At 38.2% G+C, this 20,928-nt stretch overlaps 1 protein-coding gene across 2 annotated transcripts in view; it reads left to right on the top strand.

The window, feature by feature from the left end:
* LOC144451833 (cytoplasmic dynein 1 heavy chain 1-like) overlaps positions 1 to 20,928 on the top strand; it is a 62,080-nt gene that overhangs the window by 22,243 nt on the left and 18,909 nt on the right. For both annotated transcript variants that reach the window (XM_078142739.1, XM_078142748.1), the window contains exons 37-61: positions 384 to 666; positions 1,320 to 1,420; positions 1,967 to 2,126; positions 2,501 to 2,735; positions 3,153 to 3,336; positions 3,718 to 3,930; positions 4,869 to 5,021; positions 5,674 to 5,759; positions 6,230 to 6,386; positions 6,970 to 7,188; positions 7,826 to 8,032; positions 8,412 to 8,579; positions 8,942 to 9,175; positions 9,733 to 9,907; positions 10,118 to 10,271; positions 10,762 to 10,927; positions 11,301 to 11,464; positions 11,732 to 12,014; positions 12,263 to 12,358; positions 12,704 to 12,775; positions 13,420 to 13,509; positions 13,765 to 13,887; positions 14,638 to 14,729; positions 19,947 to 20,040; positions 20,369 to 20,560. In XM_078142739.1, coding sequence (XP_077998865.1) covers positions 384 to 666; positions 1,320 to 1,420; positions 1,967 to 2,126; positions 2,501 to 2,735; positions 3,153 to 3,336; positions 3,718 to 3,930; positions 4,869 to 5,021; positions 5,674 to 5,759; positions 6,230 to 6,386; positions 6,970 to 7,188; positions 7,826 to 8,032; positions 8,412 to 8,579; positions 8,942 to 9,175; positions 9,733 to 9,907; positions 10,118 to 10,271; positions 10,762 to 10,927; positions 11,301 to 11,464; positions 11,732 to 12,014; positions 12,263 to 12,358; positions 12,704 to 12,775; positions 13,420 to 13,509; positions 13,765 to 13,887; positions 14,638 to 14,729; positions 19,947 to 20,040; positions 20,369 to 20,560 — 4,101 coding nt within the window. The remainder of the gene's footprint in view (positions 1 to 383; positions 667 to 1,319; positions 1,421 to 1,966; positions 2,127 to 2,500; positions 2,736 to 3,152; positions 3,337 to 3,717; positions 3,931 to 4,868; positions 5,022 to 5,673; positions 5,760 to 6,229; positions 6,387 to 6,969; positions 7,189 to 7,825; positions 8,033 to 8,411; positions 8,580 to 8,941; positions 9,176 to 9,732; positions 9,908 to 10,117; positions 10,272 to 10,761; positions 10,928 to 11,300; positions 11,465 to 11,731; positions 12,015 to 12,262; positions 12,359 to 12,703; positions 12,776 to 13,419; positions 13,510 to 13,764; positions 13,888 to 14,637; positions 14,730 to 19,946; positions 20,041 to 20,368; positions 20,561 to 20,928) is intronic.

Genomic DNA, 20,928 nt, shown 5'->3' with positions numbered 1-20,928 from the left:
TGTGTGTGTGTGTGTGTGTGTGTGTGTGTGTGTGTGTGCATGCATGAGTATGCGTGTGTGTGTGCCTATATGTGTGTATTTGTGTATGTGTGTGTGCATGTGTGTATGTATAATTGAAATAAAAAGTATGTCAAGTTTTGTTCCTTTCCTAGAAGACCAGTGTACTAAAGGCTGAAATGAATAACTTAACTGTTAAGAGTAAGATATCTTTTGTCCTGTAAACCCATTCATTCATGTTGAATCTTAGAATGATTGAATACAATATGCTTCTCTACTATTGACTACAGTTGAAGATGTTACAGTGAGTCAAAGTATTGTATTTTATTTTTGACAATTTTCAGACAATCTGATAGTAATGCAACTTTTCTTCAAACTTTCTTCAGATCACAGAACTGGTACATCAACGTGATGTGACAAGAATGCTGCTCAAACACAAAGTGTCCAGTCCAGACAACTTTGACTGGCTTTGTCAGATGAGATTCTACTTTGACCCCAAGAACAATGACGTACTGAAACAGCTGTCAATCCACATGGCCAATGCTAGGTTCAACTATGGCTTTGAGTATCTGGGAGTGCAGGATAAACTTGTACAGACACCACTGACTGATAGATGTTATCTGACTATGACACAGGCACTGGAAAGCAGACTGGGTGGTTCACCATTTGGTAAGAACATCCATAGTTTTAGTCTGAAGACTGATAGATAGTTTTTTTTTAAATATCACACAGACATCTAGAACATCTGGCAGCTATTTTATGTGAAAAATGCAACCCCTTATGTAGAATTCACCTCAGAAGTGAACAGCTTAAACTTTCCCTGGTACTAACTTAGTTCAAGAAAACTCAGCCTTAAAAAGTGAAAATCAAGATAAGTCACTGTGCAATTAGTCAAAAATGTAAAAATAAAAAATAATCTCAAAATTATACATGTTATAGTTCAAAATGTCCTCTGTATACACAGTGTTAACTTTATGGGAAAATCATAGATTAACTATTTTGTGAAAACAAGGTGATGAACAATTACAATTTCTTTGATATTTCAAAAGTGAAGGAGCAAACATTCATATGGCAAAGTTTTGGTTTGATTCAAGCCATTTTGAATTTTAAACAAGTTAGTCTCTGTGGCATATTCTTTCTTGAGTTACACACCGTTACTTGGTATTTTAGAGAATCCATATAATTGTCTGCTGGACAGAATTCACCAGTGATAATGGACACATTACTCAGTAAAATAGATTTATTTCCTAAAACTAATCATTGGTAGAATATTAAGAGGATGTAAAATAATAACCATATAAAAATGATGTTTTATATTGTAGGTCCTGCTGGTACTGGGAAGACAGAGTCAGTGAAAGCACTGGGTCATCAACTTGGTAGATTTGTACTTGTCTTCAACTGTGATGAAACATTTGATTTCCAGGTAGGAATCAATGAGAGAAGTTGTAGATGTTCCTAGTCCACCAGCTGAAGTGTTGTTTGTTGCAATGCCAAACGTTGAACCTATTAGATTGCAAGGAAAACAAATATTTATTTCACATTTTTTGATGACACATGATTTATTGAAGGGGAAATTAAACGTTAGACTTCATCTAGACTTTGTTGGTCTGTGTCAAGCAGGTGTATTGGGTTATTTTGATAAGCCATTTGTGTTGAAGAAGGTTTGTTGTCTGCCGTGTTGCAACAGATTTTCCTTACAAACCTAACTGTGTGAAGTCATCATGGCAAATAAAGAGATAAAGATGTTCAGATTCTCCTACTGTTCACCAAGCTAGATCCCTTGACTTGATTCTTAAATTGTCACATTACTAATGTTTTTAGTTAAATTATAATTTTACCGATATTTTTTGTTTTCTATAATTTCATGTATTAGTACACTTGATTTAATGTTGTTATCAGACAATCATCACTGTAATAATTCATTGCATGGATAACCTGTTAATGCAATGATTTGTTTGTTTGTTGACAGGCTATGGGTCGTATCTTTGTTGGTCTGTGTCAAGTAGGTGCATGGGGTTGCTTTGATGAGTTCAATCGTCTTGAAGAACGTATGTTGTCAGCTGTGTCTCAGCAGATTCAGACCATCCAAGAGGCCCTTAAAGAGAGAGCAGGGGAACAGAGTAGTAAAGGTATGTAAATCATTACTAAATCATTCAAAGTCCCAGTAGCTGTTATCTTTTCACTATTTCTCTTCAATTTTTTCCTGTTGAAAAATACTCAAAACTTTGACATGAAACAGCTCAATTAATCTAATTATCTGAATTTTCACCAGTAAATAAAAAAATTGTTGAAATTGAGATCAAACTGCTTGTTTGGGTGTAATTGGGGCACCCTTTGGTGTACCTCTTTCTCACCCTTATGATGTAATGTTATCAATTTTTACAGTCAGACATTTTGTACAGGTAAAGTCTCACTAAAAGTGAAAAAGGTAAACGAGCTGTCTGCATGATGAGAAATTTGAAACAAAGTTAACTACATATAAACTACTATTATCTATTTTCAGAAATCCAAGTTGAGTTGGTTGGAAAGCAAGTCAAAGTGAGTCGTGACATGGCTATCTTTATAACCATGAACCCTGGCTATGCTGGTAGATCTAACTTACCAGATAATTTGAAGAAGTTGTTCCGTAGCTTGGCCATGACCAAACCTAACCGTCAACTCATTGCTCAAGTCATGCTGTACTCACAAGGATTCCGTACTGCAGAGAAGCTTGCTACCAAGATTGTGCCATTCTTCACGTAAGGATCCAATAACAACATTCTTGTGTATAATGTCATGGTTAAACATCCTAGAGTACCAGTCACTGTAGAGTCTAGTCACTCTAGAGTACATGTACCAGTCACTCTAGAGTACATATACCAGTTACTCTAGAGTAGTGGTCACCCAAGAGTACCAATCACCCTAGAATACCAGTCCACACTAGAGTACCAGTAAACCATTAGCAATCAGTTTTAGGAGCCCTTGCATATCTTTGAAAACAAGATTGTCATTTGCTATTGCTATGTCATTATGCAGTATTCGTCCTTCTCTGTGTAGATTTTCACCATACAGTAGTTTAATTCATGTATTGTACCATTGGTAGTTACATCTATCAGTCCACATGAAAGAAACAGACCAGAAACAACCAACTCATACTATTTGTATGTTGATTTCAGGTTGTGTGATGAACAACTGTCATCTCAGTCACATTATGACTTCGGTCTACGAGCGTTGAAGAGTGTACTTGTCAGCGCTGGTAATGTCAAACGAGATCGCATCCAGCATATCAAGGAAACCATGCAAGAGAGAGGAGAAAAAGCTGATGAGGCAGTTATTGCAGAGAGGTTACCAGAACAGGAGGTAAGTTAACGACAAACTTGTGTGAATGGTTTCCATACCTGCAAAGCATAGATGAATGTGATGTTGCTGTAGATTCTAAATGTAACCATAGTAATCTGTGTTATTTGTACACAAGGCCAGACTAGATGCAAGCTATAGAGGATGTGATGCAAATCATTTTCACCAATGTCTATGCCTCCATACAAAACTTAAGATTTCATCAAATACTCATTTGGAAAATAACGCTGTTGGTAAAAACAATTGCATATGGACTTTAAATAAATGAGGTTGTTATGTGTATGAATCACAACTGACAATGTCCAATTTGACAATAATGTATGTTACGACTGTGGATTAGTGAATACAGACTTGACAATTTTTCATGTATTTTCATCCATTCAGATCTTGATCCAGAGTGTATGTGAAACCATGGTACCTAAACTGGTAGCCGAAGACATCCCACTACTGCACAGTTTACTATCTGATGTATTCCCTGGTGTACCATATACACAGGCTGAAATGAAGGCACTCAGAAAAGAATTGGCCAAAGTATGTGAAGAAAACTACCTATGTTATGGTGAAGGAGACAGTCCTGGAACTATGTGGGTTGGCAAGGTAAGGAAGCAGAGATGACATCTCATTTTGTGTACTTGACTTCATAAATTTACTGTAATGCTAACATAGTGGTCAAATTTGGTTCACCTAGCATTGTGCACAGTTTTAAATAGACATACTTGTGAATTTGAGGAGGAGTACCATTTTGTCCTTAAATGTCCTTTCTACACCGACCTTTGCTCCAAATACATTAAACCATATTATTGGAAGAAACCATCTGTGTTCAAACTTGTACAGTTATTCTCTGTCCGTAATGTAAAGCAAATGTATAACTTAGGACAATTCTTGAGACATGCAGGAAATTTAAGAATCATGTAAGGTGTTATTTGCAATATATATACTTCTGGGTTTTGGGGGGTTTTTTTTCATTCTCCATATATTTTCCTGTGTACAGTCATGTAAATTTTTCTTGGTACGTTACTGATGAGCAGTAATGCTCAAGGTGAATAAATAATTGTATAATTGTGTCAAAGATAGGGAGTTATGGATAGGGATGCAAATAGGGTTAGACCACCTGGCATCTAAAATAAGTCTAATCATAGTGTTAGACCCCCTAGCTTAAATCTTATCATAGGGTTAGACCCCCTAGCATAAATATGATTATCGGGTTAGGACCCCCACCCCCCACCCCACTCCAAGCATAAATCTGACCATAGAGCAGTGTACTGACTACAAAATATACATACTTGCATCAACGATAGAGAGTTGGGATTAGGGTTCACCCCCATAAACCTGACTTGAACAGTCAACAACAAATAACCACTGTTCTATACTTGCCCCACAATTAGCACTAGAACTGACTGACACACCATACATATAATGATGTTATTTCCCCAAGTACCATTAGGATTGCAGTGTCAGAGATGAACTTTTGTGATTCTCACAAGATTATTAACTGTAAATGCTAACATTCTCAAATTCTTGTATTTTTGTGGTAGGTACTACAACTTTACCAGATCTCTCAACTGAACCATGGTTTGATGATGGTTGGACCCAGTGGTAGTGGTAAAAGTTGTGCTTGGAAGACATTGCTAAAAGCATTGGAGAGACTAGAAGGAATAGAAGGGGTGGCCCATGTCATTGACCCCAAGGTGAGTCAGTGTTAATGTCATTATCAGGCTCCATCATAGTACCAGCCCATGTCACCAAGGTGAGTCAATGTCAGACTCCGTCATGTAGTTTTGATTTCATTACATTCAGTTTCTTGTCTATTTCATAGATATTGTTGAATGATTTACTTAGTAGAGGCTAAGGCAATGTGTTAGTGTCAAGGTCGTTATTGTGAAACATAATACTGAACCATGTACATCAATTTGGACATACAAATATGACCGACATAAAAAAAAAACTGTATTAGCAGTCTGTAGAGCTTGTTCTCAGTTTTTAGTGCTATGTTGATATTAATTAGTTGATAGTGCAAAACATTGGAAGTCCCCCAAAAATACACTGCAAGTTCATGTAACTGAGTACTCTGTCACAAAACTCGGTGACACCTCCCTACCGAGACTATAATTAAACCAACAACCATTCACTAGCTAATCACTGTTGTATCAACATGTTGTGACAATAGTTTTAGTTTGTGTCTATCTTAGAAAACCAAAGACTCAATTACCAGAGTAGTAACACTTGGCAAGGTTGATATACAGGAACATGTTTATTTGATGTCTATGCTTTTGTGACATTTTCAATGAACATCCATGGTATCTTCAGAAACTAGTAACAATAAACTTTTCTCCATTTTAGGCTATTTCCAAAGATCATTTATATGGTACATTGGACCCCAATACAAGAGAATGGACCGACGGTCTCTTTACACATATACTCAGAAAGTAAGAACTCTTTTCTGTTACTCACGTTTTGTAAGATTTGTTTTTTTTTGAAAAAAGATGCGTGTGAATGATAATCTCACTCTATTTATATATTGAGAAATATGTTCTTTGATAAAATGTATTTTTTAAAGTAGACAGATTCTACGAATATGAAATTTGAAAAGGTGTATTTCTGGAAATTATTAATTATTCAAACAAAGCCATTAAGTTTGCATGGCATTGAAAATTGGGATGTCAGTGTTATGCTAATAATGTCTCATATTGACATTATTTCAACAAACACCACTTTATATCTGTTACCCCCTGAACTGTACATGACACATCAGGTCATATTGGTATAATCATGTCAACGTCGGGTGTCCACTCAATGCTTTGGATTAAACCTAGCTCCAAATTGATGTGTATCTATCTTGACAAGCGCCCCCAATGCACAATCTCAATAAACTTTTGTTTACCACATCTTACAACAGAATCATTGACAATGTAAGAGGTGAAATCAACAAACGGCAATGGATTATCTTTGATGGTGATGTAGATCCGGAGTGGGTTGAGAATCTCAACAGTGTGTTGGATGACAACAAGTTACTGACTCTACCCAATGGAGAAAGATTGAGTCTACCACCAAATGTAAGATTGAAATACTTTCACTTTAACACGTTGTGTACTGTACTCATAAAAAAAATCTTTGATTGTACATGGAGTTGTTTTGAATCCTCATGTCGAAATGTTTTTGGTACTTTGTCAAAAAACTCCACCAATTCTCAGTTAAAATCAAGAAGGGCAAGGGTTGCTTGCAATTTCTTAAAATAGCGGACTCAATATGCTAAAAAGTTATCCATATTATATTTCAAAATGGTCTCCAAACGCTGTGTTGAATGTATGGAAATAATATATGAAGGACTTTAGTGGAAAGGGTGAACAATCAAATTCTTTGATGATTCCAAAAGAACCAGGCATAAACTTTCATCCGTCAAAGTTTTGTGTGATTTGACCCACTATTATTTTCAAACAAATTTGGTAGCAAATGTATCAACACTTTGTAGGGAACTAGTCCAAGTATTTACTGATATATCTTTAGTGTGTAAAGGATCACATTCAAAATATTCAAAAAATATGATTTCAAAAGTACACATAATAGAAAAGTGGTATCAACAGTGGAAAATGATATTCCATTGTTTTGTAATAACATCTATGTTATTTTCACATTCAGGTACGTATCATGTTTGAAGTGCAAGACTTGCGTTATGCTACCCTGGCAACTGTGAGTCGTTGTGGCATGGTATGGTTCAGTGAAGATGTCCTGACAACCGAGATGATCTTTGAGAACTACCTGAAACGTCTACGTAATATATCACTAGAAGAAGGTGAAGAAGACATTTTCCATTCCAAGAAAGAAGGAGAAGACGAGGCCTTGTCACCGGTCATGCAGGTAGGTTGTTGTCTTTTTTGGCTAGCTTTAGGTTTGAGTGATGAGTTACGATGTTATTGGGTAGTGTTAAAGTAAAAGATATGTAACATAACTGTGTTGCTGGTACAAACCCAGTAGAATATAGTTGTATTTAAGAGATGTGTAAATAATTGTGATTATCTGGATATCTGAAGTTCTCATTAAGAGATGTTTTCAAATGAAAATTCATCTGTGTTGCATTGGTGTTCCTAACACAAACTTGAAAATTGTACGTGAAATTTTCAACTGCACACTTCAGTCTTTGTCAGCAAGTCTTTGTCAACAAAGACTTAAGTGCACAGTTCTAAATTCCAGGTACAGTTTTCAAGTTTGTGTTAAGAACAAAAGTTTAATTTAATACTTCAAGATTTCATGTTATACATGCATCAGGAACATTTATGTCAATTAGGTACGTCCCTTGTGTAAGTAACTAAGTAACCATAAACAACAGCCTGCATTTGATTTGGACCAATGATCCCTTTCTTTTGATCTAGGTTTGATTCCAGATAAATGTCATGTATTTTAGATCTAGGGGGATGTTTATGCAAAGTGAATGAATTTGTACATATTTATGACAAGTTTAGTAGCACTAATGATTATATGTTGTAATGTTTCATAGGTACAACGTGACATTGCTAATCTAATGGCACCACACTTCACCAGTGATGGTTTGATAATCCGGACATTAGAGTATGCCTCTAAACAATCCGAACATGTTATGGACTTCACTCGACTACGTGCCTTGGGCTCACTCTTCTCCATGTTAAACCAGACTGCAAGGAACGTACTGCAATATAACCACACCCATCCAGATTTCCCCATGCAGGTTAGTTCACTTTCAATCACATATGCATATTAAACTGAAACTGTTTTTAAAAGTACTTCGCGACACTGTCAAGGCAGAATATTCACACACTGTTTATGATACAATCAAGGGTTGGGTGATTTTCATGAAACAAGGGAAATCAAAACTTAAAAGACAAATGGGTTATTTCATAATTCCTTGTCTATTGTTTTCACTACTGTGATACACATAATCATTATAAAAAAATTCTATATTAGAATGTGTTGTACATTTAATACAAATCATATCAGGAATTATTAATATATGGTAATAGTTGTTACACGATGTATGTTTTATGTTGTGATATAAATTAACCATTGAAGCTTTCAGTTAATGTATGTTTCTCACTTTGTGTTAACAGAGTGACCAGCTAGAACGCTATGTACCCAAGTACTTGGTCTACTCTCTACTCTGGGCGTTTGCTGGTGATGGACGACTGAAGACACGTGAAGATCTTGGTAACTTTATCCGTGGAATAACTACTGTGCCTCTACCTCCTAGTACAAGTATTCCTATCATAGACTATGAGGTAATCATTTGTATTGTAATTGAAAGGCTGTAGTGTATGACATCGTTGTATTTTCATTGGATGTAAAATGATTTATGACACTGGTAATCGAGCCTTGGTTTACTAAGATAGACACAAACTATGACTGTTCAGGTCAAGGTACATTCTTAACATTTTACCAAAATCATCAATGTTACCTCTTCATAATTAATGCAGATAAAATTTCTTGAAAATGAAGTGTATTCCATGTTTTGTTCTTTTGTCAGTGTTTTTCATACAATTCTAAAGATTATCATGACAGAGTGAGAAAGAACTGAATTTACTTCAAGTATTTGATTTTGTTGAAAGACCCAGAAAATTTCATGAGATGTTTTTATATGTAGGTGGCTATCACTGGAGAATGGTCTCCATGGGTCGGCAAGGTTCCACAGATTGAAGTAGAAACACACAAAGTTGCTGCTCCAGATATTGTGGTTCCGACCCTTGACACTGTACGCCATGAGAATCTGTTGTACACCTGGTTAGCAGAACACAAACCATTGGTGTTATGTGGACCACCTGGCAGTGGTAAAACCATGACATTGTTCAGTGCATTGCGTGCACTACCAGACATGGAGGTAAGATTTGGAACATCCTTAATTAAAAGTCAACACCACTCCTAGAAATGTGTGAGTCATTCATGTGGAATATCTTAGAAAATGAAAGTTATGAAATGATCGGCTGATAATTGTGATTGCCAGACATGGACACTTCTTGCATTCTGTTTAGTAGAATGTACTGTTTCCATACTACAAAATACTCCTGGAAATTGACTTTCATTGTTCATGAACATTCATTGAAAAGTAACTTAAAACAAAACTCACTTCCAAAAATTTGAAAGCTGGTGTCAAATGTTTGGACCCTGTGCTGTTTTCTAAAGACATGACTTTATTGTAAGCTGTATATTTTTTTCTAAATTACTAGTATTTTACAATAGTATATTCACTTTTGAAAGATGTTGGTATAATGAGTTCTAGATTTAGGAGAAATGATATGTGGTCCATCATATACTAGCAATGAGTTTTATTGTGTGAAAAGACAAAATATTACCAGTTTCCAAACAACAAAATAGAATGTTGTTATTTTGTGAAAGTCTTTGATATGATCTGACGCCTGTAAAACATGTGAATTTCAGGTTGTTGGATTGAACTTCTCCAGTGCTACCACTCCTGAGTTGATGTTGAAAACTTTTGACCACTATTGTGAATATCGCCGTACACCGAACGGTGTTGTCATGTCACCTATCCTACTCAACAAATGGCTGGTAGTCTTCTGTGATGAAATTAACTTGCCTGACATGGACAAATATGGTGAGATTTTCTTTGTCAGATTTTGTACTCTAAATGAAATATCTTACATGCTTTATAATTTTGTAATCCCCAATCTCCACTTCATATGTGGTGGGTAATTGTCAATGTCTGTGTGTATATCTCTGAGTATGTGACTGGCTGTGTTTGATTGTCTGTGTCTCTGTGTGCATCATATTTTAATGGGTCTCAATAATCCATCATTGTCTGTAGGTACCCAGAGAGTGATTTCATTCCTTCGTCAGATTGTGGAACATGGTGGTTTCTACCGTACATCGGACCAATCATTTGTAAAACTTGAACGCATCCAGTTTGTTGGTGCCTGTAATCCACCCACAGACCCTGGCAGAAAGCCACTCTCACACAGGTTAGTGTAACTTACAAACTCTGGCAGAAAGTCACTTTTTCATAGGTTATTCATTACTTTGAAAGGTTTGCAAATGTTGGTATTTCTCAAACCTATGAACTGAAATCATAGCAATGGAAATTAATAAATTACAGGAATAAATCAGCAAATTTTCATCCAGCCCAATTTGAAGCACTGTTCATTTTAAGAATTTACCTAGCATTTAAAAAAGGTTGATCAGCCATGTTATATTCAACCTATTGTTGTACAATGAAAGAAAAATATGATCAAACAGATATAATATGATGTACTTGTCAGGGATGTCAACAAAAGAAGATGGAGTATAAGATGCTTGCAGAAACATTAGACTGTTGGGTATCATAGTGTTAGCATTTTTTGATTCATTAAAATTTGTATACATAGAACTTATATACATGTATTGACTGTGAGTTTTCGTGACAAAACCTAATACATGTACTTTGACCTTGATTGTTTGTTTGTTTGTTTGCAGATTCCTACGTCATGTACCAGTTGTGTACGTTGACTACCCTGGCCCAGCTTCATTGAAACAGATCTATGGTACATTCAACCGTGCCATGCTAAGACTGATACCCAGTCTAAGAACTTATGCTGAACCACTGACCAATGCAATGGTAGATTTCTACAGCAGATCACAGGTAAATACCTGTATGTCTAGTGAAAAACATCTCTACTCAGTGCTTTGAATATGAACATATGGGAATTAGATGTACGTCATGTATCTCTGAGATGCAAGGAAAAGCAGAAACAGCTGTCTGTTCATTCAGGAAAATACATTGGTCGTATCAGAGATCGTTTATCAGGGTACCACTAAGACTGGTCATCAAAATATTAGTTGGTTTCCTAGTATATACTTCAACATTGATGTAACTTGGCTAAAAAGCTTAGAAACCAAATCCAAGGGTAGTAATCTGTCAACAGCAGTACTAACATTTTTCCTTATCAATTTTGAAGAAAAAACAACCTGTAAAAATGTATTATTTGACTGTGGAAAATGATTGTGTATTACAGGAGAGATTCACCCAAGACATGCAACCCCATTATATCTACAGTCCCCGTGAAATGACTCGTTGGGTACGTGGTATCGTAGAGGCTCTCAGACCTCTGGAGTCGTTACCAGTTGAAGGACTTGTCAGAATTTGGGCCCATGAGGCTTTGCGTCTCTTCCAGGATAGGTAAATCAGTTTGTTTATTAGTTTGTATTTTTGTTTGTTTTGATAGAAGACCTGTTTTTTTTCAAATTTTTGCTGTATTTGTCAGTTATTCATAATTCAGAAATTCTGTATTTGTATGAAAGGGTTCATTTGTCTGTAATATCTCTAAAGAGAGAAAATGAAGCGTTGGCATATCATGTCACGAAGTCCTCATCTAAAACATTTCTTGTGAGGACTTTGCCTTCAATTCTACCTTTGATTCCATCTACCATTGACTTCCTTCTCCAGGCTGGTAACAAGTGAGGAAAGACAATGGACTGATGAGAACATTGACAATGTGGCGTTGAGTCATTTCCCTAACATAAACCGTGAGAGTGCTTTGACTCGACCAATCCTGTTCAGTAACTGGTTGTCAAAGGACTACATACCAGTGGATATAGAGGAACTGAGAGAGTACACCAAGGCTAGGTTGAAAGTGTTCTATGAAGAGGAATTAGATGTACCATTAGTCTTGTTTAACGAAGTGTTAGACCATGTACTCAGAATTGACAGAATATTTAGACAACCCCAGGTAAGATATTATAAATACATTACTGGTACTTAATTCTGTTTATCAAACTGAGTAATTTGTGTTTGATTTAAATTGTCTGTGTATAATGAATACATCTATACAACTGCTTTCAAATGTATGTGTTGCTCATAAAATATTTAGGTCTTCGAAATGATTCTCAGTGTGAGTAACATGCCATAAGTGTCAGTGTCATGTTGTATGTTGTCTTTCTATGTACAATATGACATCTTTCTGTCTTCCTCTTACAGGGCCATCTACTGTTGATTGGTATGAGTGGTTCTGGTAAGACCACGCTGTCACGTTTTGTAGCCTGGATTAATGGACTAAGTGTGTACCAAATCAAGGTAAGTGTTGACATTCCTGGGTAGAGGTATTAAACACACCCAGGATAGACTTTGAAACAAGCAGGGTAGATTGACGCCGCTAGGTACTGCATAAAGAAAGCAATTGTACTGTCCAAACTAAAATGCCAATAATTGTTTGCTATCGTATCATCTTGTCAGTGTTTGGATCACTGTGTGATTTCAGCTGATGGGTAGTTTCTTACTAGATGTAAGATGTAGAGTCTCTAACAAACATTATGTAGACAACAAGCATCAGCGACAATGTAGAATGAGATTATCCAGTGTTGTAGATGATCTGGCTTTGTGTCTTCCAGTCATTCATATTTTGGTGTCTTACATCTGTAGGTCCATAGGAAGTATACAGCAACTGATTTTGATGAAGATTTAAGAACTGTGCTCCGAAGATCAGGATGTCGAGTAAGTTTGGTTTATTTAGTTTTTATACCTTTCCTATCCTGCCACATTCCATTGTCAAATTACAGTGCATTTAGCTCTGTTATTGCTGCTTCACTCTCATCAAAGGTCCAGGTTGGGTTAGGATTAAAAACTGAGTGAGAAAAACAGTTGTCTGGCAGCTAGAGCTCTAGTCTTGCTGCTAGACATTCAGGCCTTCTTCCGATACCATAAGCGAACGGAGTTCGCAGTGAGGGCTTTGCCCAAACTCGGATGTTCCATCCTCGATGGCGATGTTCAGTCGTGTGTCGTATTGTATCGGAAGAACATCCAAGGTCTAGCAGATAGACTACCGATACTACAGCTCTTGAAAAAGGGGTCCTGAACAAAAGATAAGATATTAGTAATGTGAGAACCTGTCATTCACACATTAGGCTCCTGTTGATGTTGAGTTGGACAATCTTGCGTAGTCTTTGCAAAAACCTCTTGAGAAATTAAACACCAACAATAATCTAACGTTCTTAAAAGTGAACAGATATGCTAAAATATAATTGAAGAGTAAAGTACTGCACATCAGCAGTTTTTTTAAAAATTCCAAATACTTAATCTAGAAAAGCAAAATTTTGAAACCAGTTTATAATAGTATATTTTTATCCTTTGGTTTTCAGGATGAGAAGATTGCCTTCATTATGGATGAATCTAATGTCTTAGATTCCAGTTTCCTTGAAAGAATGAATACTCTTCTTGCCAATGGAGAGGTGAGTGCCAACTTTCTCATCTATGTGTATGATTGTCAACAACTATGCTTGTTCTTTCTGCTGAGTGGCGCCCTCTAGTGATGAGTGCTGACTCACTTCAGTATGGTTGTCATCGACTATATAAGTTGTGCTTTCTACTGACTGGTGCCACCTAGTGGTATACCAGAGAAAGGGTACACAACATCCTTTGTATACCATAATTGTTATAAACCCTGAATACAGAGTAAGAGACATGGTGTTATGTTTTATCCACAGGTACCAGGTTTGTTTGAGGGTGACGAGTACACCACACTGATGACTCAGTGCAAAGAAGGTGCTGTCAGAGAAGGCCATATGTTAGATACCAATGAAGAATTATACAAATGGTTTACTCAGAAGGTATGTTGTTAATTATGTCGTTGTCTCATATCTAGATGCAGAGACTAATTCCCATCAACTGTTGATGTGTCAAATATATACTACTAAATATGTGTAAAAGTTGAAATTTTGTGTAACCATTTTTGACTGCTATAAGTGAATAGGAAATGAATTATTTGAAAAGAGATTGCTGAAGTGGAATTCGTTACATTCAAAGTGGTTTAAGATTAACACCTGGCACTCATGAGATACGGACGTTGTAAAGATGAACTTGGGGAAGACCTTGCCACTTTACTTTGGGATTCGTAATAGTCAAAAAGTTAGAATAACTGGCTTTGAACATGCAATCAAAACTTATGACAGCTGCATATGGCTTTGAACTGACAACGTTTCTGTATGGCTAAAATTCGTGGAGAAATTTTGAACCACAATTGTGCACCTCTGTCACCCCAGCTGTATAATTGGGCACTTGGTAGGATAGAGATTGCAATGTGATTGTTTTAGTCCCATTTGCTTACAGAGGCTGCAATGGATTGTATGTTCTCTAGGGAGTGTAGGAACTATAGTGCTAGATTCAATGCAAGAGTAACAACTGCACAGCGCTTTGAGCACAGTGTGGGAAATGGCTGTGTAACCAAAAAAAGACTTGCATTACAGTTGTAAATCTTCATTGCAATGCTTTATTACTTGTTTACCAGGAGTTTGAAATTTCTTGTAACATGTTTCAATTTACAACAATTATATTCTTTTTCGTTGATATGTTTATTTCAGGTTATGTACAATCTTCATGTAGTGTTCACAATGAACCCATCATCAGAAGGTCTGAAAGACAGAGCTGCCACATCACCTGCTTTGTTCAACAGGTAGGAAATTAAAGTTGTTGTACAGTGGAAAAGGACTGAATCAGTGTGAAATAGGTATCATGTCAAGGAAGTCAGGGTACCTCAGGACAGTGGTGATGATCAAACGATTTGTCACATGGAGAGGGGGGGGGAGTGTCATTTATCATGCCAACTGATACAACTAAGTATTCATCGGTGTCATTCCGTTGTTTCTAACAATAGCATTTACCTTCCTATGCTGATAGGTGGCGCACTTCTCATAGCATAAATAGGCTAAATTATGGCCTATACATCAGTACCTTTCTGAGCGCTGTGTCGATAACAGCTCTAACTGTTGTCGAGCGTACTTCATTATGTCAGACACTAAAAAGTCAAGGTCGAAGTCTAGCAAGTCAAAGTCTTCCGCAACTGTAACTCAGCCGGGAGACCAGTGCAATACTTCGAACATTTCTGGTTCTGTCGCTTCCTGTGAAACGGACGAACCTTCGCATGATGTCAACAGTGGCCGTACTTCGGATAGGTCCGAACGAGTAATTCAGCCAGCTGAACCAATTCCCTCAACTAGCAGCACACCGGACAATGTGATACAACTGGCAAGTCAATTAGCTCAGTTTTTGTCCCAGTCACAGTTGGCCCAGCAGCCATGTAGTGTGCCGACTACGGGTTTATTCGCTCAGCCCATGCCGTGTGCACGGGCGCAGCCATCTTTGTCGTCGTGGCAGGACATGCCTCCACCTCAAGCACATGGTATTAGGAGACGTATTCCCATGGTTAGTTCTCCTGTTCCCAGTAAGCGTTCCCGTTTCTCTGAACTTGGAACTGGTGAGTGCAACACAATTTATTCCGATTCTGGTTCGTCAGTGGATTCTGACATTGCTACTTCTATTCCACTAACCTTTTCGTCTACGAACGAGGTTGTTTACAATGAGGGCGACACCCAATATGGCGACCTACCTAACTATACCGAAGCGTCAGTGGGATGGAAAATTGACGAGGATACAGTCAATTGGTTTCACAACAGAGCTAATAACCCTCTTAGTACCTCACTTGTGGCACAGTTACGTGAGAAATACACAGTCCCGTGTAAGTACGAGCCGGTTTTTCAAGCACTAGAACTTCCTTCGGCAGTTCTCAGCCTCATTCGTTCCAATGTGCAGAATTTCCGCAATTATGACCGTTCGTATTTTTCAAATGCATAAGACACTTAATTCAGGCATTCGTCCAGTTCTCAAGGCTTTGGAAACACTTGGTTCACCGGGTTTCAACCCCAGTTATGAAAGCCTGAAGCAGGTCAGGACAGAATTAGCGGATGCAATTCATTTACTGACAACAGCCAGCTCGTCAGTAGCAGAGATTCGTCAGGCCAGATTGAAGCCATTATTCCGACCCGAATATAAGGAGTTACTGCAGGATGCAAAGCCCTCAGTTCAGGGATTTTTCGGAGGAAACTTAATCAAGGCTATCAGTGACTCCAAGAAGTCTGTTGCTGCCTTTCGCTCCGTTTCAAAGACCAGCTACAAATCACAGCAAGGCTCTGGAAACCGGTCATCAGGTCAATACTACAAGTATAACAACAATAGTTCAGGGAAAAAGAACCAAAACTTCCAAAAGTCAAACAGCAACAGAGGCCGTGGTTACCAGAAAGGGAGCAAAGGCTACAGAGGTAAGGGTTCTTACACCAAGCAGGATAAGGACTGACATGGAAAATGCAGTAATTCCAGTGGCAGGCAGGCTTCAATTTTTTATGAGTTCTTGGAAAACAATAACAAGCAACAGTTGGATTCTGAAAGTAATACAGGGATACAGACTTCAACTAATAAAGACACCAGTGCAGTCCAGTCCTCCAATCACAACTCCGTCTTGCAGGGAGAAGTTTTCAATCATTCAAAAGGAGATAGACAGTCTCTTGAACAAACAAGTAATAGTGCCTGTTCAACCTTGCTCAGATCAGTTTGTGTCAAGAATCTTCACAGTACCCAAGCCAAATGGGGACCATCGTGTCATTATAGACCTAAAAGAACTGAACAAATGTATCAAAAAGATCTCCTTCAAGATGGAAAGTCATCCAGTAATAGAGCAGTTACTAGACAAGAACTTCTACATGACATCAATAGATCTAACGGATGCCTATTTCATGATACCAATTCATCCCGATCACCACAAGTTTCTGTGCTTTCAATGGATGAATCAACGGTACCAGTATGTATGCCTGCCGTTCGGACTGACCTCAGCCCCTCGAATTTTCACCAAGGTTTTAAGGGTTGTAATAGCACATGCTCGCTACAGGGGAACTCTTTGCACCAGCTACATAGACGACATTCTCAATGCAGCAGATCAAAGAGAACTTTGCCAGAGAAACACTCAATTTCTAATGCAACTTTTTCATCACCTAGGATTTATTCCAAACATTCGCAAATCCCAGCTTGTACCAACACAGGTTCTAACTCACTTGGGCAGAACTTACAACACAGCTCTTATGACAGTATCACTACCACTAGAAAAACTTCAGACCATTATAAGTTATGCAAGCCAGTTGCTAGGCAAGGAAAGTGTATCTCTAAGGCAGCTTGCAAGAATGTTAGGTTTGATCGAGAATGCCCGGGGATCAATGTCAATTGCAGCCAGTCACTACAGGCACCTACAGAGACAGTTAGTTCACAACCTATGTACATCATGGGTAGGCCAGGTCAGTCTATCTCAAGCTGCCAAAACAGACCTCATATGGTGGATTCAACAGGCACCAGGGCACAACGGCAGACCTCTTCACTCTCCACAACCAGACTTGATTATTCAGGCAGATGCCTCTCTACAAGGATGGGGAGCAGTGAGTGGCCAGGAAACTGCACAGGGTCGATGGTCAATAGAAGAAAAAGCCCTGCATATCAATGTACTGGAACTGAAAGCAGCATTCTTAGCCATCCAGTCATTTGTTCAAAATCACAGAGACTTGGTAATCGAGCTCCAGTTAGACAATACATCAGCAGTAGCATATCTCAATCATCAGGGAGGAGTCAAATCTCAAGCTCTTTGCAACCTAGCACTGCAAGTTTGGCAATATTGCGAAACTCGGAACATCTCCCTCTCAGTAGAACACTTGCCAGGAATTGCCAACCCGTTAGCAGATTATCAGTCCAGAACCTTTCTAGACAACCACGATTATCAGCTGAACCCTGTGGTTTTCAGACAGATTTGCCACAAGTTTTACCAGCCAGAAATCGACCTGTTTGCCAGTCGCAATTCAACTCAACTGCCTCAGTACGTTTCCTGGAAAATGGATCCTCAAGCAACAGCAATCAATGCCTTCTCCATTTCTTGGGAAGGGAAAAGGCTTTACATGTTCCCACCTCACCTTTTAATTCTGAGATGTCTCAAGAAGGTAATCAGGGACAAGGCAAGAACACTGTTCATTGCTCCAGTGTGGAAAACTTCACCCTGGTACCCACTTCTGCTCCAGCTTTCATGCCGGAATCCAGTATTACTTCCAGCTCGATGCAATCTGTTGATCGAACCACATACAGGCAAACCACCCAAGTTCAATCTCACCCCTCTAGCCGTGTGGCAGCTCTCAGGACATTGTATAGAGAACAGGGACTTTCGCAGCAGGCTACAGACATCCTCATTAGTGCAGTGTGTCCCAGAACATCAAAGCTGTATGACTGCAAGTGGGATAGGTTTGCTAGCTGGTGTCTACGACGGAATTCAGATCCACTTTCATGCCCTGTAGAGGAAGTTATCGAATTTCTTACAGAACTGTTCACAGTACACAAGCTGGCATACAGTACAGTTAATGGTTACAGGTCTGCCATTTCGTCAGTGCATCAAAAGGTTAGTAATGAACCAATTGGTTGTCACCCTTTGGTGTCTAGGCTGTTTAAGGGTTTTTTCAGGCTTCGTCCTCCTGTACCACGTTATCCTACTACATGGAACGTTACTGTTGTACTTAATTATTTGAAGTCTTTGCATCCCTGTTCCTGCCTGAACTTAAAACAATTGACTCTTAAGACTGCTATGCTAGTCGCATTAACTTCCTCAGATAGAGGACAGACTCTGAGTTATTTAGACATTAAGTTTTGCAGTCTCACGAGAGATGAGTGTATTTTTGTTATACCAAATTTAACAAAGACATCTTCAGTTGCCAAACCTTCACGAGTAGTGAAATGCCCTAGCTTTGAAGTAAAGGCTTTGGATGTGTATTATTACGTTGGCAGTTATATTGAGAGAACTATTAGAGCTAGAGACTCTGTTGTTGCTTCTGGAGGTAAGAGACCTTCAAAACTGTTTATTTCTTATGTTAAACCTTTTCATGAAGTAACTTCACAGACAATTGCGAGATGGATTAAGACTGTGTTGTCTGATGCTGGTATAGACACTAGCATCTTTAAAGCCCACAGTACCAGAGGAGCAGCAGCCTCAGCAGCCATTCGACAGGGAGCTACAACTTCCCAGATCCTGCAACTAGGGGATTGGTCAACAGAGTCTACATTCAATCGTTTCTACCGTCGCCACACAGATTCATCTGAAACTGGACGTCTTATCCTACAGGCTGCCAAGGAAACTGCTAATTCAGCTCATCATTCGGCGTCCAGCTAAATAGTCTGCTATTGTTAGAAACAACGGAATGACACCGATGAATACTTATAAAATTTGCCTACCTTAAGGCTGTCAAATTAAAAGTATTCGTAGGGTGTCATCCGTTGTTTCTCGTGTGTCACCACCCACCCATCCCGACGCCTCAAGAATTGGTGAGTTGCCGTTTTTTGCTAAGACTCTCTGTAGTTTTATTAATGTGGTCTTATAGTTTTTTGTAGGTTCCATAGAGCTCAACCCTTCCTGGTATAATTCTAACCACAAGTTGGTTTGGACGGATTACATTTACTCCTGTGATGGAACTGCTAGCATACATTGCTTATCATATCAGCACTAGTTGCTTACTAAAATTGGCATTAATTTGCATATTGAAAGCAGAGCTCACTTATGTATCGCTGGAACCTCTCCTTGCTGCTCAGAAAGGTACTGATGTATAGGCCATAATTTAGCCTATTTATGCTATGAGAAGTGCGCCACCTATCAGCATAGGAAGGTAAATGCTATTGTTAGAAACAACGGATGACACCCTACGAATACTTTTAATTTGACAGCCTTAAGGTAGGCAAATTTTATAAGTTGTCAGGACACTATTAGTGTTGTTAGCATGTTGATATCAAATGCAAATAATGACCTTTGTATTTTTATTACTAGATGTGTCTTGAACTGGTTTGGTGATTGGTCTAATGGTGCTCTCTATCAAGTTGGTCTGGAATTCACAAATAAACTTGACCTTGACAAGTCTAATGTAAGTCTTATTCTTTTCTTGACACCTTCCCCAGTATACTGTGTAGAGATGTTTTCAATATCTCAAGCAGTGTTCCATAAAACATGGTGTTTTGAAAACAGATATTCAGCTTGTGTTATCTGCTAACCTGACCTGTTCAAAGTTCTGTCACTACTGTACGTATTTCACACACAAATTAGGTTTCAGTTTTCTTTTTCAAGAAGACCTCAAATAGCCTGGCCCATGACCATCAAAACCATCATTATAAAAGTTGCCATCTACTTTGTCATTCATCATTTTTCTTTTCAAACCTAAAAAGTCTCTTAATAATTGTATGATTTACTTGCAGTACCGTGTTCCTGACTTTGTTCCCGTTGCATTCGATGGTGTACCAAGAACACCCAATCACAGACAGGCTGTCAACAATGCATACGTCTACGTACATCAAACCTTACACCAAGCTAACAACCGTATCATGAAACGTGGTGGTCAAGTGATGGCAATCACACCAAGACATTATCTAGACTTTATCAATCACTATGTAAGTTATCAAAGTCAAGTCTGCCATTAGTCTTGCACACCACATGTTATTCTGTGTGTTGCTGTTTGGGGTAGCCTTATTTGTATGTGTCTGCTCCCCAATGCCCAACCAGCCCTATGTTTCTTGAATCTGACCAAAAGGTTTGGCCAAATCAGAAATGATGTCACTGATAGTAAGTTAGTTTGCATATTTGTGAGTCATCCGTTCTTGATGCATTCAGTATTTTACTAAAAGGAATGGTTCATAGTTCTCTTTTGACTTTGTCTTCTGTAGTAGGTTCAAAAGTATGATTATGAACTGAAAGCGTCAGCGACAAGTACACTTAGCCAACCCATCATTATTAAAGTTTTATGTTGAGAAACAGCAAA

This window comes from Glandiceps talaboti, chromosome 2, assembly GCF_964340395.1.
Source record: "Glandiceps talaboti chromosome 2, keGlaTala1.1, whole genome shotgun sequence".
NCBI classification, from domain to species: Eukaryota; Metazoa; Hemichordata; class Enteropneusta; family Spengelidae; genus Glandiceps; species Glandiceps talaboti.
This window is presented reverse-complemented; position numbering and strand designations above follow the sequence as displayed.